The 16,953-nt window shown below is 39.5% G+C and overlaps 1 protein-coding gene across 1 annotated transcript in view; it reads left to right on the top strand.

Annotated features, from left to right (window-relative positions):
• abcc12 (ATP-binding cassette, sub-family C (CFTR/MRP), member 12) overlaps positions 1 to 16,558 on the top strand; it is a 30,880-nt gene extending 14,322 nt beyond the window's left edge. The window contains 23 exon segments of the mRNA XM_063882140.1: positions 801 to 908; positions 1,231 to 1,342; positions 1,345 to 1,460; positions 1,546 to 1,617; positions 2,164 to 2,288; positions 3,162 to 3,234; positions 3,797 to 4,000; positions 6,127 to 6,261; positions 6,521 to 6,617; positions 7,920 to 7,967; positions 8,260 to 8,352; positions 8,571 to 8,674; positions 9,697 to 9,879; positions 10,016 to 10,242; positions 11,273 to 11,410; positions 11,600 to 11,789; positions 11,884 to 11,973; positions 12,143 to 12,332; positions 13,387 to 13,546; positions 13,648 to 13,726; positions 14,265 to 14,378; positions 15,384 to 15,548; positions 15,629 to 16,558. Of these exon segments, the coding sequence (XP_063738210.1) occupies positions 801 to 908; positions 1,231 to 1,342; positions 1,345 to 1,460; positions 1,546 to 1,617; positions 2,164 to 2,288; positions 3,162 to 3,234; positions 3,797 to 4,000; positions 6,127 to 6,261; positions 6,521 to 6,617; positions 7,920 to 7,967; positions 8,260 to 8,352; positions 8,571 to 8,674; positions 9,697 to 9,879; positions 10,016 to 10,242; positions 11,273 to 11,410; positions 11,600 to 11,789; positions 11,884 to 11,973; positions 12,143 to 12,332; positions 13,387 to 13,546; positions 13,648 to 13,726; positions 14,265 to 14,378; positions 15,384 to 15,548; positions 15,629 to 15,721 (2,916 nt within the window). The 3' untranslated portion in view covers positions 15,722 to 16,558.
• The last annotated feature ends 395 nt before the right edge of the window (positions 16,559 to 16,953 follow it).

Genomic DNA, 16,953 nt, shown 5'->3' with positions numbered 1-16,953 from the left:
TTTGTTACACCATATGTAGCGCAGAGCAGTACATGTGTAAGTTAAATACATTAAGTATGACTTAAAAAAGGCACGTAAATGATGTGATGGAAGTTCAGAAATATGTGACAGCCATTAGAGGCAAACCTGCTTAGGCAAACCTGCTTGTGCAAAATGCATAATAGAGAGTAACATGGACTGTCATAGTTTGATGCATAGGGCCACTGATCAAGCTGTTGTATACTGTGTGATCAGTTGAGACTGTTAACTGGTTAAAATAATATTTATATATATATCACTTATACTTGCCCTACAAAAAATGATCAAACCATATGTGTAGACACCAAATTTCGACATCAGGAATTACTCAGAAGCTTCATTTTTTACCTTATCTATCCAAGCCATATAAAGACATAGTAAATTTAAATTCCCCATAATAAAAAACATATCATTAAATACCAAAATCATACATAACTGTTCCAGTGGTATAAATGATCTGGTAAAATACAATTTCCTCGGGTGGAAATGACGGCCATCTTGGATAATGGTGATACGTAAGTGGCGAAAAGTTTTTTTTTAATAAATGTCCCCAGAGGGATGATCCTAGAAATGTTGGTGCTTGTATCCATTTTTGAAAGATTATTAAAGCTATCTGCCGCACTAGTATGGATTGGACACCTAACATAAATATGGTTTAACAATTATCTTCCAGTTTCTTTTCCACCAGCGCACCTTTTGTTTGTTTGTTTGTGCTTGCACTGAGCATTATGGTCCATTTAAAGGTTATACATATGTCCATGACAGTTCTTTGTTATTTCCAGGCCTTTACTACCATTGCCGTTTTCAACACCTTGAGGTTCTGCCTGGGTCTGCTGCCGCTGTCCATGAAGGCTGTGGCTGAAGCTTCTGTTTCAATAAAACGACTCCAGGTAAATGCTTCTCTTTGTGTACTGCTTCTGGCATTTCTAATAAGTCTTCACAGCATTCATTACTACACTAATATTACTTCATGATGCCAAAATGATGCATTCAGCACTCGAAACTGCAAGGTTGTAATGTTTAAACCTGAGAGATAATCAAATGTGTACGTGGCTTTCCCCACCAGAGCTCATAAGCTGCAAAACTACATGGTGTGGATGTGCGGGATTTTATTTTTATCTTGAAATATCTTTTTTATGTTATTCCATTTTTATTGTCTTATTATAATTTGAGGCTTTTCCTTCTTAAAAACTTGATGTGTTTCTGTATCAGAAAATATTGCAGATCCAGAATCCAGACCCTTACCTGTTCCAGAAAAAGGACAGTGACTCGGCCATAGTGATTCAAAATGCTACACTTTCCTGGGCCAAACCAGCCAGCCAGCCGACCCCACTCCCAGCTCAGCCAATGGGGTGAACGGACAAAAAGTGGAGGATGTGTCCAAGAATATGGAGAGTGAAACCTTGCCGACCCTGAGGAACATCTCCCTCACACTGCCTAAGGTTTGCTTTACCACTGATAAGGATCATTTGGGTCCACCTGATTGGCTTAAACGTGAAACAATGTTCTCTGTCTTATCTCCTGAAGGGAAACCTGCTTGGTGTGTGTGGTAACGTGGGGAGTGGAAAGACTTCACTGATTTCCAGCATTTTGGAACAGGTTGGCTCCTTCTCTTATCTTTTTAAGTTTACTCATTCTTGTGAATGTCCTGTGTACACCTTGAGGGAATTTATTTTAAAATCTAGGGCAATGATCTACTGGGACTCAATGATGAACTGATTCGAATTTGGTGATAAAAGGTTAATCGTCAGGGCCGTGGAAAGAGCTGGTGGCCCATTTATTTGGGCTCACTTCAGGCTGCCGGGGCACTGGGTTTGACTCTTACTGGCAATTTTTTTTGCCAAATGTGTCAAATGTCACTTATAGAAAACAATGCGACTCCCGCCTTGAATCGCAATAAATATTTTACCTGTCATTTAGTTGAATTGATATGACTTATTGTAAGCAATTATAACTCAAAGGGGGCCTTTTCACAGGATGGACTACTGCGAGAATTGTGCATACAAATCATTTTATTGAATTTCTATGAATTTTTCAAATATTTATGCATTGTCAAGCAGATGGGCGCGGATTTTACAGTTTTTTCCATTTAGTCAGATACTGAATTAATGACACTTTCCCTGATCCCCACCTTTTATATTTTAGATGCACCTTCTGCAAGGGTCCTTCACAGCTGATGGGACATTTGCCTACGTTTCCCAGCAGGCCTGGATATTCCATGGAACTGTCCAAGAGAACATCCTGATGGGGGAACCATTAGACCAGTCTAAGTACGTTAATGATATGTTCCTGCAGACCATCAGACATGGAAACGGGAGGGATCGCTTACTTTGGGGATACTATTTATCATGTTCCTCTTTAGTGCAGGTTCACAATGGTTGATCTTATCTCACGTGACAAATGTTTAACTTGGAGAAAGTTCCTCTTATCTCTTACGGGTTACATCTGGCAAGGTAGTCAAACAAGACCAGAGATAATGGCTGTTATCCAACGGGAATATCACAAGGAAACCATTCCATGCTGCGGAACAAAGACGGCATGAGGCGAGACTGTTGACCTGTGCACAGGGTTTTGATGAGCCACCTCACTCAGCTGGGATTCATTACTGCAGTTATTGGCCAATAACTGTTATGTAATCTGTTTTATGAATGAAGTTATCGCAGCAGGAGAAGTTGACCTGCGTCAGACCATGACAGGGCTTTCCAAAACTACATTCAGAAATACAAAGAGTGTTTTTTGTCGACTCTCTTGCACATGTATTGTCTGTGGTTGGTGTAGGGTTAAGGATGCCCTAGTCAAATATAAGTTTGCCCTCAGATTTCTCCCATTAACTGCCAGAGACTGTACTGTATGTCTGAGCAATTTAAAGTATAATGTGCTCATTATAGTAATCAAACCTTTAAAAATAGTACTTGACAAAGGGTTTGTTCCTGAATTAAATAAGAAAGTGAAAAAGCAATAGTGGCCACGTATTTGATAGAATTAGAAATGTCTAAATTTTAGATTATTTTTCAAAAATGATACATCACATTTAACTTGTTTTCACTTTTAGGGAAACATCAAATCATGTCTACAAAATGTCTCTGTTAAACACACTCTATGTTGCTGTCCCTTGACTTTGAATGCATTGTCTTGCTTCACAGATACGACAGAGTTTTGGATGTGTGTAGCCTCAGAGCTGACCTCAATATCTTCCCATATGGTGATCAAACAGAGGTAGGAACTCTCAACTCGCCAAAGTAATGCTAATTTTTAGGATTTCTGACAAGCATAAAATACTGATAACACTGTTATGATGTGTGGTAAAAAACCCTCGTGCACTTTTGGATTCACAAAAGACAAAGATAAAGACCACCAAATTGTGTTATTTAGGGTTAGAGTTAACCTAGCGTAAGGGTTAAGATAATAATAATAATAATAATAATATAATAATATTACTATTATTATTATTATTATTATATAATAATATGGTCCAGGTACTATGTTTGTACCTGGACCTTGAAACGACCCGTAGCGATGCATTCGAGGATATCAGGGTGTAGGAGGGAGCATAGGGTTGGACAAATAACTTGCGGCAAGGCCTCTGAAGTGTCATATAAGCCATCAAACAAATCCTGAAATCGATTCTAAAAGAAAGGCATGTGATCAATAAGGGTCAGGTTAACCCTTAAAGCAGCCTGTGGTGAGTGATAGAAACAACATTTACCCAAGTTCAGAGGCGTTCAAAGTGTGTTCTACCTTTTTTGATTGTACCATTTTTTTCTCGTTTTATTGGCAGATTGGAGAACGAGGGCTAAATCTATCCGGGGGGCAGAAGCAGAGGATCAGCGTTGCCCGAGCTGTGTACTCTAACAAAGACATCTACCTCCTCGATGACCCTCTGTCTGCTGTTGACGCCCACGTGGGGAAACACATCTTTGAAGAATGCATTAAGAAGGAGCTTCAAGGGAAATCCATCATACTGATTACACACCAGCTCCAGGTGGGGAAATATATATACTGTTTTATTCTTTTAAGCATTTAGTCAATACAAAATTCCTGATTATTACACATAAGCTACAGTTTATGGAAGCCTTAAGAGGCAAGAATGAAAAAAAGTTCTATATATCCTGTTTTCAAAGTCTTAGTTTCTCTTTGTTTATTAATGAATAACTGGTATATCTATTTTTAAAATATATTCAGCAGTAGATATCTACCCCGTTATCTCAAAAAGGACTGGCCAAATTATGTTTTGTTCCAGGTTTAATTTCTTCATGCATTCTCAACACACGAAATGAAAGTACATATCGTGTAATGTTCGGATATTTCTTTGGACCCCAAAGCAGAGACTGACACGAGTAAGGATTTAAGGTGTTTAATAATGAAAGCAAGGAAAAGGCATGTAGTGAAGGCAGGGAGCTGGCTAGTTTGTAGAAAATGCTGAGACAGACATCCCAGGCCAAAACACAAAAAGTTGCACAAACTACAATCTTGAAACCACACGTTCAACAACCTTTAATTACCTGGCAGAGTAGTGGAGTGAGGACATGGGTTGCAGTCGAATAGTCAGTTTAGCTTAGAGAGGTTCCTAACGGAGCGAAATGACCTGGAAGAACCTCAGTGGCAGCCATGATAAGAGCTGTTTGAATTCTCTATATGATAGGAAAGGAGCTCTTAAACTTCCGTTATAACCTCCTTTAGCTTAGGAAACCCTGGACCGTCCTTTACGAAAGGAAAGGACAAAATGCTGTCCCACAATGCTTTGCGGCTGCAACATTTGCCTTGACACAACCTTCGGCCGTTCACCGAAACGGCCGGTCGGGACGAGAAATGCGTTTCATGAAAGTCACGGTGCTTATTAGGCAGTTTAAAACTTATGCCGTAACTTTCCAAAGTGCTTTGTTTTGAACGTTCAGCACTATATTAATCAAAAGGAGAATTATGAACATTACCTTTTTACTGAAATGATCAAATGAAGTCCACATTTCAGTGTTTACTACCGAGCTGTGTGGGGTTTCTTAAACGTTTTAAAACATGTTTGAATTGTGATATACAAAGTGATAGGTTAAGGCATAACTAGTTTATAATAAACACATTTGTATTTATTTAAAATATTTCATATAATCGTACGTATTGGGATTCATGTGGGTTAATACGTGGACCAGAGGGTGAGAGTGACAAGCATTAATTTCACTTTACTTTTTTATTTCAATTCCAACCTTGGTCCTGAAGAATATCTCTCTGTTGACCTCGTTCATAAAGCATAACACAACACCATCAGAGAGCACGGTGCAGAGTAGATGCGCTTTCAGTAGTCCGCTTTATAGAAAACTGAAGTCCTTCATCATAAATACGGTGGATAGTGTAAGTGCAGTCGGATTCTCAAAGCACCGCAGTCTCTTTTCTTAAGTCCTTTGAATGATCCTATCCATTATTCCTTAACCCTGTGACGTTTCACACAAAGGTCAAGGAATAGTAGATAGGAATAGACGATAGGAGCTGAGTTTTTGACAATTCGACCGCTACACCAGGCTCTTAAAGAGAAGGTTGATGAGGGGAGTGTGAACAGACCAGCCCTGCAGAGAAAGAGAAGCAGAGTAGGGAGGGGGGTAAAAGGAGCAAAGAACAGAAAAAACACCACAACCAAAAAAACATGCAGAAACATAACATATCGAGCCAAAATAAAGAAATCCCATTCATGATTACCTAACCTATAACATAAAATTGCATGGAACTAACCTGGGAGGAACTCTTTTATTTTATCTTTATTTAGAACCTGTCTTCTTGGGGCTGACATTAGTATAACAACAACACACAATAACAAATGTTCCACCTGTTTTGCACATAATAAGGAACTTGTAACAATTATTGTGAAATTTAAAATAAATGTTAGATTATAAATTCTAATCCATAGGCCTACTGTATGTGCTTAACCCCAAAGCGAGAGTTGCCATAGTGCTGCCATAGTATTTTCCTTATCATGAATTCTTGGCAGTATTGTAAACCGCTTTAGATAAGAGCCTGCCAATTGCCATAAATGTTATTGGTTCCCAGGTGATGATGGTTTTGTTGACCTCTGGCCACAGTGCTGGGATGCTTTCCTTGACACAGTTTGCTTCTGTCTGTCAGTATCTAGAGTTCTGTGACAACATTTTGGTTCTGGAGGATGGCAAGGTGCTGGAGGCTGGAAACCACCAGGACCTGATGAAAGAAAACGGACGCTACGCACAGCTGATCACCAATTACCAGATGGAAGAGTCTGAGGTAAAAACATACAGAAATATAACATGCCTTTGCAAATTGTTTTACCGATGTAAACCTTTCCCCCAGCTATAGTTTAAATAGCTCACAAACAATAAACTGCAACACTTGAACTGTAAACCAAATAATGAGAGATGTCAGAAGTGTATAGGTGGTAGGATCGTGTCTTTTACAAGGGACAATTTAACATCTATTCAAGGTGGGAAGTGAGGTTTTCTTTCCGACTCAGCAGTAACACTTTGTTCTTGTTTATCATTCACAGGCTGAGAATGAGGAGGAGGAAGTGACAAACGAATACAATGTCACGCTGAAGGACGTTGAGCTAAGAGCTGGAGCAGACATTGGCTTAGTGAACCCAGGTATGGACACCATGAAAACATTGAACACAGTGATTTAAAATGCATTGTGCTAACTTGTGATTACTTAATGTGTCACTAGAACAAGCTCATTATGGAGTTTAGTAAAAAGACTCAACAGATGTAAAGCACATTCTACAGTAACTCAATTCCTCAAAATAGAATCATTTAGAACAGGGATTCCCAAAGTGTGGGGTGCGCGAGCTGCCACCAGGGGATGCAAGAGATGAAACATGTAATGGTGGTCTGGTGTAAAAATATTACAGTGTTGTTTTTTAAGTGGGATTTTTCCATAGGCTACAATAAAAAACAGGAACAATAAACATTTCCTTTGTAATCCCTTTTATTTTAAATAAAAAAACTAATTTATTAGTTTTTGATAGAAACGTAGAAGAAGACAGCCGCTGTGGATTCTACGGTGGCCAACAGCTGCAAACGTGTTACAACGGTCTAAATACCTGAAACGTACTTCAGAAATATATTTGAAATAACTACGTTAGCTAGCTAGCAGATCAGCAATAATATCAAAAGGAGTGATTTGATCACATTGTTAAACCTAAGTCAATAAAACATACACTTCAGGTAAGTTTCCAGTGACAATAACAGTTGGCCAAATGAATAATCCCCAACTTCACCAAGCATTCCGGTCCCAGCCGTGTGCATGACTTTTTAGTGTCCCCGTTTCCATTATGTTTTGAGCTTCTCGCAGTTTTTTTGTTTGCAGTGTTTCATTTATTCACCTCTTTTAGTAAACGCTGCACATGTTTCTTCGACTTGTTGAATATTTAACTAAATCCTGCCATGTGTTGTCAAGTTAGTGAAGATGTTTCTCCATTTGTATGTGTTTGGCACGTTTGTGTTTTTATACTTGCATCTTTTTTGAATTTGTAGCGTTTCTAGGAAATGTTTTGGGCCACATTTGGACCTGTCGGTCACCAGAGAATTCTAATAATCCAGTACACTTAAAATAATTACTTTACTCATCACTATTATGCATTTGGCACAATAATGCGTAGAGCAAAGTGTAAAAAAAAAAAAAAAAAAAGGGAAAGTGTTGGCTAAATATACAGTAGGCCTATAACCGGGAGGAGGTAAAAGGTTGCGCAAACAGTCAATCATGAAACAAATGGACCCTAAAGGTTGAAATAAAGGAGGATGAAAATCCATATAAAATTACCAGACAGGAACATAAACCTATATGCTGTTAATATTGTATTCTTCCTGCATTTATTACAGTCTTCTGTATAGAGACGTCAAAAATGCCTTCCTGTAATATAATGCCCCCCCCCCACATGCTCCTTTCAGCATTTGTTCCAGACGAAGAGGATCCTGGAATGCTAGCTGACTCAAAATGTAAGTCTACACCATTACATTTTGTTACATTTTGAAAGAGGAGTGCATGAATGAGTTCCTCAGAACCCAGAAATGAGTTTGCATTTTATCATTTCTGGTTCCCTCGTCTCAAAGTCAGTGTATGACTCAATGTTATTTGCAACATGGCTAAAATGCAGTCTTTGGTTAAAAAAAGCAGAAGAGATGTTCATGTTTTGTTCTACAACATAGAAAATGTCAACAAGTATCCTACTCGTGATTGTCTGAAGTTGATCCCGCTACGATTCTATGAAATCTCTGTTTTGTTCCTAAGCTGCTGTGGGTGATCAGCTGGTCATTAAGGAGATCGCCTCGGAAGGTCTTGTTTCCTGGAGAGTGTACCATCAATACTGCCAGGCAGCTGGAGGTCAGATCACACACACACACACACACACACACACACACACACACACACACACACACACACACACACACAACACACAAACACAAACACAAACACAAACACAAACACAAACACAAACACAAAACAACAAACAAACAGTACATACACATACACATTAGCTCGTCTCCTGGCACAACTGGCACATTTTGACTCATGATGTTTATGTGACTGTGTTGCTGTAGGCTACTTCATCTGCTTCCTCATCCTCCTGAACATTGTCCTGTTGATCGGAAGCACAGCCTTCAGCAACTGGTGGCTCAGTTTCTGGCTGGGGCAGGGAGACGGGGTGAGAACCACACACACTTTCTCTGACCATCTGAATATAAAGTGCCATACTACCTGCCAGCTAAACTCATGCCTAGGGCAGAACAATGGTCAGGGCCGGGCCTGCCCATAATAACCACAAAGAAACATGAAATATATACTCAGAGACACAAAATGACTAGAAAATCAACCTCAAACAGCCACAAATCAAAATAAAAAGTACAAACATTTTCAAATAGACACAGAACTATTCAAAAAGATTGGATAAACAATGAGATGCCTAACAGACTTCCTTAGCTAACACTGCTGATCTTCAGTTTTTAGAGAATGCATTGCGAAGCTAGAAATAAATAGTTTCAACAAGCCCATACAAATAAACTAGCCTTAGCGTGCAAGGAAGAAACCGAGCCCTGTCTTATATGCAACTGATCAAGCTGTGACAGCAAGAAAAGGCTCAGTTGCCGTCTAAGCTGAAACCTTGGTAATCCCCGCCTAGTCACTGATGGAACATCTTCTGGCCATAGCATTTAGCACATAGTAATTGTACATGTCCAAGTTAGAATAAAAGGGATAAATTGTTTAACATTTTGTATGTGTTCTTTGTTTTTTTATTAATTGAACTTGGTTTTATTTGATTGGTAGCTTTGCAAGTTGTTGTGTTGGTTTCTATGCACAGTTGTAGGCACACTAACCTTCTTGTTAACGCAGCATCATTATCACACACGTGTTGATCTCACATTAATTGTAAAATGGCCTTCAAGCATTGTATAACAAACAGACATGGATTCAAAGATCCCGCTCATAAATACTGTATGTCCCTCTGTCCTATAACCAACAAACGGACGTACACAGATGTACACATTCCTCGTTGCACATTGGGTGCCCCCATGATGGGCGCACAATATACTTCAAACCAGAAGAATATTGACAGTTTTTGTATTTATATTTCAAACTCTTTAAAACAATTCTGTTGTGTTGATAAATGAACCATCTGGCCCTGTTCTTTTTCTAGCATCTAGTGTTTTCTCTGATTTTTTCCCCCAGTCTGCCAATAGCACATCTTCAAACCAGGGTGACATCTCACAAAACAAAGATTTGCAATTCTACCAAATTGTTTATGGTAGTATGGTTGCCGTCATGATTTCCCTTGCCATGATCAAATGCTTCTTCTGGACTTGGGTCACATTGAATGCTGCCTCCAAACTCCACAACACCATGTTCAAGAAGGTACTATTGAAAGAAAACTATCAAACTACTGCTACTTCAACCACAAACAATGTGCCTGGTGTTTGACAAGGATGACTTCAGTATCACCTGGTAGAACCAATAATAAAGTGTCCTTTTGTTCTCTTTCCTTCCTCAGATTTTCTCCAGTCCTATGAGTTTCTTTGACACAACGCCAGCGGGCCGCATTCTCAACCGCTTCTCCAAAGATCAGGAGGAAGTGGACTCTGTGCTTCCCTCAAACATGGACCCTTTCCTTCAGTTCAGTCTAATGGTCACCTTCACCATTGCCACCATCTCGGCCGTCTTCCCCTTCATGCTGATAGCTGTGGTTGTCATGGCAATTTTGTTAACCATTATTCTCTTGTGAGTTGACAACAGTTACAGCAAAGTGGTCCTGGTATGCCCTTTGGAGTTTCCTGGAGTGTGTTCTATAGGTTGTTGTGCATGTACATGGTCCTCAAAGGCTAAAATCCCTGTGTTCCCTGAGTTTCTCTCCCACACACTCCCCCCCCCCACCTGAAACGCCTCCATTGAACTCCTATGTTTACCTCTGCAACAGAGTGACATCACTATGTAACACTTGCAAAATTATATTGGCTAGCTCTCCAACACATTGTTCGTGATAGGCTAAGGGACATATCTTTTTGAGTTGACCCATCACAACAGAGCCTGCCACATAACGAATCAGAGCAGACAGACTGGGCTCTGGTTTCAGAGGGTGAAAAGAGGTGCTGCAGCACAGGCAGTATGAGAAAAATAAAGAGTTTTCTGAACATAAATGCATTTTAACAACAGTAAAATCAGCAGAATACATATATATGAAAGTGAAAAAGAGCATAAGATGTCCTCTGTGATCCAAACATGATTAAAAAAAATTATACGAGAGATGTGGGTGAAAAGGATCGGAGCAATTCTCAATCTAGAAATTGACAATCTCAGACTTGGTGAATTTAGTGAATTTGTGTCATTTGCAAGTTTTAGATTTTTATTGAAAATGTTTCAAAAGCAACATCTTTTTTAGGCACCTAGGGCGATAAGTGTTTTTTGATTAACAATGTCGGTCAGTGGTAAATTTGCTCATCACGTTGCATTTCCTGTGACTAATATACCGTCAACTTGTATTTCATCAGTCACATGTGATGCTACAGCAGTAAAATGTTCTGTAGGAGGAAGCTAATACAGTTTTCCTTTCTTTAAATGTCACCCAGATAGTAATAGTTGAAATATATCAATGGGTCATCACACCATTATGCTTACCCTTTCGGAAATAGAAAGTGACAGTTATTTAGATGAAAGACTTCGAGATTATTGCTTTAACAGACATTAATTTAAATGAAAATCTTCAAGAACGCTATTTAAGGTATGCTGAATATCCTCTGTGATTGCTCTGCAGTATGTTCCAGAGGAGTGTCCGTCAGATGAAGAGGATGGAGAACATCAGTCGCTCTCCCTGCATCTCTCTCACCACCTCCACCCTGCAGGGCCTCAGTACCATCCATGCCTACAACATAAGAGACAATCACATACAGCTGTAAGATACCAGAGTTCCTGAACGTGAAATACTTTATATCTTTTCTTTATGTATGCCAAAAGAAAGTGTGTTAAATGCTCTCTGCTTTACAGTCATGCTAAAGCAGCCGGTTTAGTCTGTGTCTGGTCCTAGTTTGCATGGTAAGCGCTGGTAAGGATATGCGTTCACAAACACTCCCATGCCCTTTAGGTTCAAGACACTGAATGACATCAACTCCAACCATTACTTACTGTTTAACTGTGGGACACGGTGGCTCTCCTTCTGGCTGGACTTCATGGCTTGCACCATGAACTTGATGGTGTCTCTGTTTGTGGTGCTCAGCAGTAATGACCTCATCTCTCCATCTTTGAAAGGCTTGGCCTTATCCTACACTATACAGGTACATTCGAACAGCAACTTAAATAGTTATTTTAAAAGAAATATATTTCGAACTGCAACGTGTGTGTGTATAAAGATTGTTTGTGTGTTTCCAGCTGACAGGCGTGCTTCAGTACGTAGTGAGACAGTCGACAGAGGTGGAGGCAAGATTCAACTCGGTGGAGCGGTTGCAGGAATACATCAAGGTGAGGGAACTGTACTCTTACAGTATACACAGGATGCCTGGCTAAGACCACCTACTCGTCCATTTCAACACTCAAGAGGAAGTCTTGCTAAAGCTCATTGTGCTAAGAAGTTATCTGCTGACCCCCCTCTTATGCCCTTCCTCAAGGTTTTTTTCTTTGTTGTTTTCAGGGTTGCAAGTCTGAGGCACCGAGACACATAAAGGAGACCCAGGTTGCTCAGGACTGGCCAAAGGATGGAACAATCACCTTCCAGGACTATAAGATGAGGTACAGAGAGAATACACCCATCGTCCTGAACGGCCTCGATTTCACCATTCGAGGTGGAGAGAAGCTGGGCATTGTGGGAAGGACAGGCTCCGGTAAGATACTGACGGCAGTCGTTTAAACTAATGATTCTGTTTTATTAGTTATATAGTTTGGTGTTAAGGGTTGATTCAGAAAATAATGTGATGTAATAATAACGTACATATAAACACATGCAACCTAATGAATAAATAGAAAACTATGGTCTATAGATCATAAGAAATCTTATATCATGCAAAGTTGATAGCCCAAGGTTCAGTGAGTAGCATTTAGTGACATCTAGAGGCGAGATTGAAGATTGCAACCTTCTGAACACCCCTCCTTCCCTTTTCCACCACATTCTCACATCACACTCACTTCCAAGTCATTAAATATGTCAGCTGGGTCAGTGACTCCTCTCTTCAAACTATGACGCTCTACGAACCACTACTGTTCTGTTCTGAACATTTTCATTTCTGCCTGTTACATGCCAACAATGGCTTTTCAAAAAGAACACAACTGTCCTGGGTTTAGGAAACAAAACTATAAAAACATTAGCATGTGGTTTGGATTACAAAAAACGTGTTTGTAACCTGGTTAATTACTCAGCTAAGCTAATATGTAACTTAAAATAAGTCAAGCCATTAACCCAACTCCTCCTGCCAACTCCTGACGGGCACTTTGCTGCCCTATGTGCCTGATTTCGGTCTTTACTCGCGCCAAAAAGTGCCCATGCTGAGCCTCATAGCTTGAAGTTATTGGCTACTGACAAACCTATTATCTTTCACGACTTGTGAATGAGAACAGGCTGTCTTTCTGAGCACATCGGAGAAACTACGGTGGCCTTCAGATGACACAAGCATATGAAAGGCCCTGTAGAGAGTTTAGTTTGTCTGCTCTGGGCTTCTGTAGAAACATGAACTTGCCTCCCTATGTAAATATACAGCTCATTCTAAGCAAATGAAAACTGAACCCTCCTTAGTTTCAGGAGTTTATACACATTATAATGAAAATATAGTTGTATTACTCTGCATAGATTCCTCTTACTCCTACACACTGGACTTTTAAATGTTATTGTGTTGCCATTACCAGCTGTACTATTCCTAGGAACTCTATGCTCTGTGTCTGTAGGGAAGTCCTCTTTAGGCGTGGCTCTGTTCAGGCTGGTGGAGCCAGCAGAAGGAACCATCGTGATAGATGGCGTGGACATTTCCACCATCGGCCTGCATGATCTGCGCAGCAAGCTGTCTATCATCCCCCAGGACCCCGTGCTATTTATTGGCACAGTCAGGTAATCCAGCTCAGTTTGAGGTTCATATTAACACCGGCCCACACTTCTCTCATTGTAGTAGATTATTCACCAACTGTGATAATGCCTGTGTTTGACTACAGGTACAACCTCGACCCTTTCAATAACTACAACGATCAGGAGATCTGGGCAGCGCTGGAGAAGACCTACATGAAGGAGTCGGTATGTTCTCCGAATGATATGAAGCCAAGTACATTCAAAATTCTGTTTTAGAAATGAATCCTAACCTAATCTTGTCAGCCAGCTTACGACTTTTGTCATCAAGATTGCTAATACTTAAATGCAATGGCAATTGAAATTATTATACAATTTAATTTAAAACACTATTTGTCCCTTTTGACAATTTACAGAGGAACACGGAGTAGTACAGTAACAAAATACAGGACATTTAAAAAAAGCTATACACATTATGATTATAAGGATAGTTATAAAAAATATTATTTTAATAAAATAAGGACATGTAAAACCGTACCTCAAATGTGTGCTCATGTACAGTGCATGTATAATCATAGTGAGTTGTGCTTCATCGCTGAGCTCGAGCAGTATTGGATCTTATCGTCTCACTGAGGAAGCCGATATGTGTATTTTCCAAAATTTCAAACCATCCCTTTAATGGGCTGTTTTGATCACTGTCAGCTTTTGTAGAAGCGATACAAGCTGTAGTAGAAGAAGTGCTATGAGTATTGTTTTGTTTCCTTAGATATCCAGACTGGAGGGGAAACTACAGGCAACAGTACTAGACAACGGAGAGAACTTCTCTCTAGGAGAAAGACAACTGATTTGTATGGCTAGAGCACTTCTCCGCAACTGCAAGGTTTGTACATCCCTCTTCTGATTCCTTTTTATTCAAACATCTTTAATATTGACTACTGATTAAAAGCACCTGCATTTCTAATGCCACATATCTGTGTGTTGCAACACCAATCTAACTGGTAACTGCTAGCAAGTTCATTAACAAAAACAATATGAAACCGGAGCCATACGAGCTGACATCAAAGAAAAATGCAAACTTCCCCATTTAAAAAAAGATTGCTGAAGAGGCCAAAAGCATTCGTTAGCTTAGCTGTTGGCTTTACATTTGGGTATTAAACATTATACCTTTTATACAGATTTAGCACCACAAATGAAGACGCATCCTGCCTCAAAGACCTAACTACCGCTATGCATTTCGCTCTTGCGTTAGGCTGCTACTTCTTCTACCACTCACTTATTGGTCGATAAAAGCCATGCTAAAAACATATCCTAAACTGCCAGTTTCTGACTAAACTGATCTTTATGCAAGATGCAACTTTTTTAAATGGTTAGTTAAAATTAGCTTGAAATTCAAACAGAGCTAATTTCCCCACAAACACTTTCTACACTATGCCATCCTCCCTCCACCTGGTTCCAGTCACTCCTCACTTATCTACGTCAATCTCGAAAAACATTTTAATGATGAATTAGCATCAGGAGGCTGAGGCCTTATTTCCATGCTTGAGGTATAACAATCTTTTATCCGAGCCAAGACTTCATTGTTCACCGTACGATCTGAATCTTGAAAGGCAGAATGGAGATTGACTTAAAAGACAATTCTACTATGACATTGTTTCAAGATCAGCCAATTGGCATTATTAATAGAAAGCCAAATTGTCATCAGGGGATAGTCATTGGGTGTCGAGACCGTATAGACCCAACTGTTCTGACACTTTTGCTCTCAGTAGGTCAACAATCGGTAACTTCAACACTTCCCATAGCGAGATGTTGTCCTGTTGCCTTCATTAGCAGATATCACTTTATAGAAATTAGGGCTATACTAACTGTCCATGCTGGTGCCCAACAGATCATTATTTTAGATGAGGCCACCGCCTCCATCGATGCAGAGACGGACACCTTGATACAGAACACTATCAAAGAAGCCTTCAAAGACTGCACCATGCTCACCATCGCCCATCGTATCAACACTGTGATGTACTCAGATCGAATTCTAGTCATGGACAACGGAGAGGTAACAGATAGACACAAAAACACAAAGGTAGGTCGATATGAATATAAACCTTGACTTACCGTAAGTGTTCTGTTCGACAGGTGGCAGAGTTAGACCATCCAGATGTGCTGAAGCAGCGACCAGACTCTCTGTTCTCTGCGCTCCTCGCCGCTGCTAACACTATGAACACCTGAACCACTGAGGCTCCACCATACGTTTCTGGCTGTAACAAGATAATAGTTATTCATGAGCCACCATCACTTGATCAGTCCGCTCATGTTATAATTTGGACTGGTTTCCTTGGATTATGCACAACTGAACAGTATAGATTGGGCCTACGGAAGCCCTGAGAAGTAAATTTGACTTTTTTTCGGTGGCTGTGGTTTTTGTCTTTATGCCAAAATGATGCATGACAGCAATGTCCCATAACTAGATTACACACAATATATGTACTATTTGTTCAGAGTGCAGGGACCAATTGAATCTCACCAAGCAAAAAACATGACTGTTTTTATTCCTATGAAGAACCTGTGCCTTTCTGCATCTTGTGGCAAAAATGTGTACTACAACGACAAACACTTTTTAGTTTGTTTTTAAGCCATAAACAAAGGAGATCACTTTTTAAAGTTCTGCCTTAGACAAGTAAATTGTCATAATTATTACTTTTTGCCACTTGTGCATCTGTAGCTCTCACCTTGATGAAGAAAAAGGATTAAAAAAAGATTTGTAAATAGTAATGTATTTATCTGTCCTATCTGTTGAAACAAATACCTGTACAATGTTATTTCACAAGATTTCTAAAGAAGTACACATAAATGTATATTTATTTATTGATTGTCTGACTTTCTGCCAAACTTGAAACATGTGTTGATCTGGGTTACAATGCACTACATGTGGAAAGCCTTTTAAAATAACTTTTGCGTTTCAGTATAACAATAGAATATGGATCTTACCATTTAAGTTAAAGATCCATAGACTGAAGTAGATGTGTCTGCATGTACTCAATGACAATAAATCATATAAATATGTAAGCTGTTTGCTTCAAACAATGATCATGTTTTTTTCCCTATCATCTCCTATTATTTGAATTTCAATAGTACCGTAACCGACCCACGCAAATGCGCTATGACAGCTACATAAGGGGAAATGCGCTGCACTTTCTAAAAAGGCATGCAAGTTAGGAAACATCTTCATCAACAGCGTTCACTTAAAGCTCTGCATTAAAGGAAACGCTGCAAATAATACAATTATGCAAGAAGCTAAAAACACAACAGAAACCCCAAAACATTTGTGTTTTTATATTTGCATTGATTTAGGGAGTTGGAGCGTGTTTCTCTTAATGTAAGTGTTTTGGTCTGTTGAAGCGTGTTTGCATCTGTTGGTCACCGTACAAAGTGTTCAAAAACCTTTCTTAGTACGCAAAATC

The sequence above is a fragment of the Eleginops maclovinus genome, chromosome 4, assembly GCF_036324505.1.
Source record: "Eleginops maclovinus isolate JMC-PN-2008 ecotype Puerto Natales chromosome 4, JC_Emac_rtc_rv5, whole genome shotgun sequence".
In the NCBI taxonomy this organism is placed as follows: Eukaryota; Metazoa; Chordata; class Actinopteri; order Perciformes; family Eleginopidae; genus Eleginops; species Eleginops maclovinus.
The sequence above is the reverse complement of the archived record's forward strand: the minus strand, read 5'-3'. Positions and strand labels throughout refer to the sequence as shown.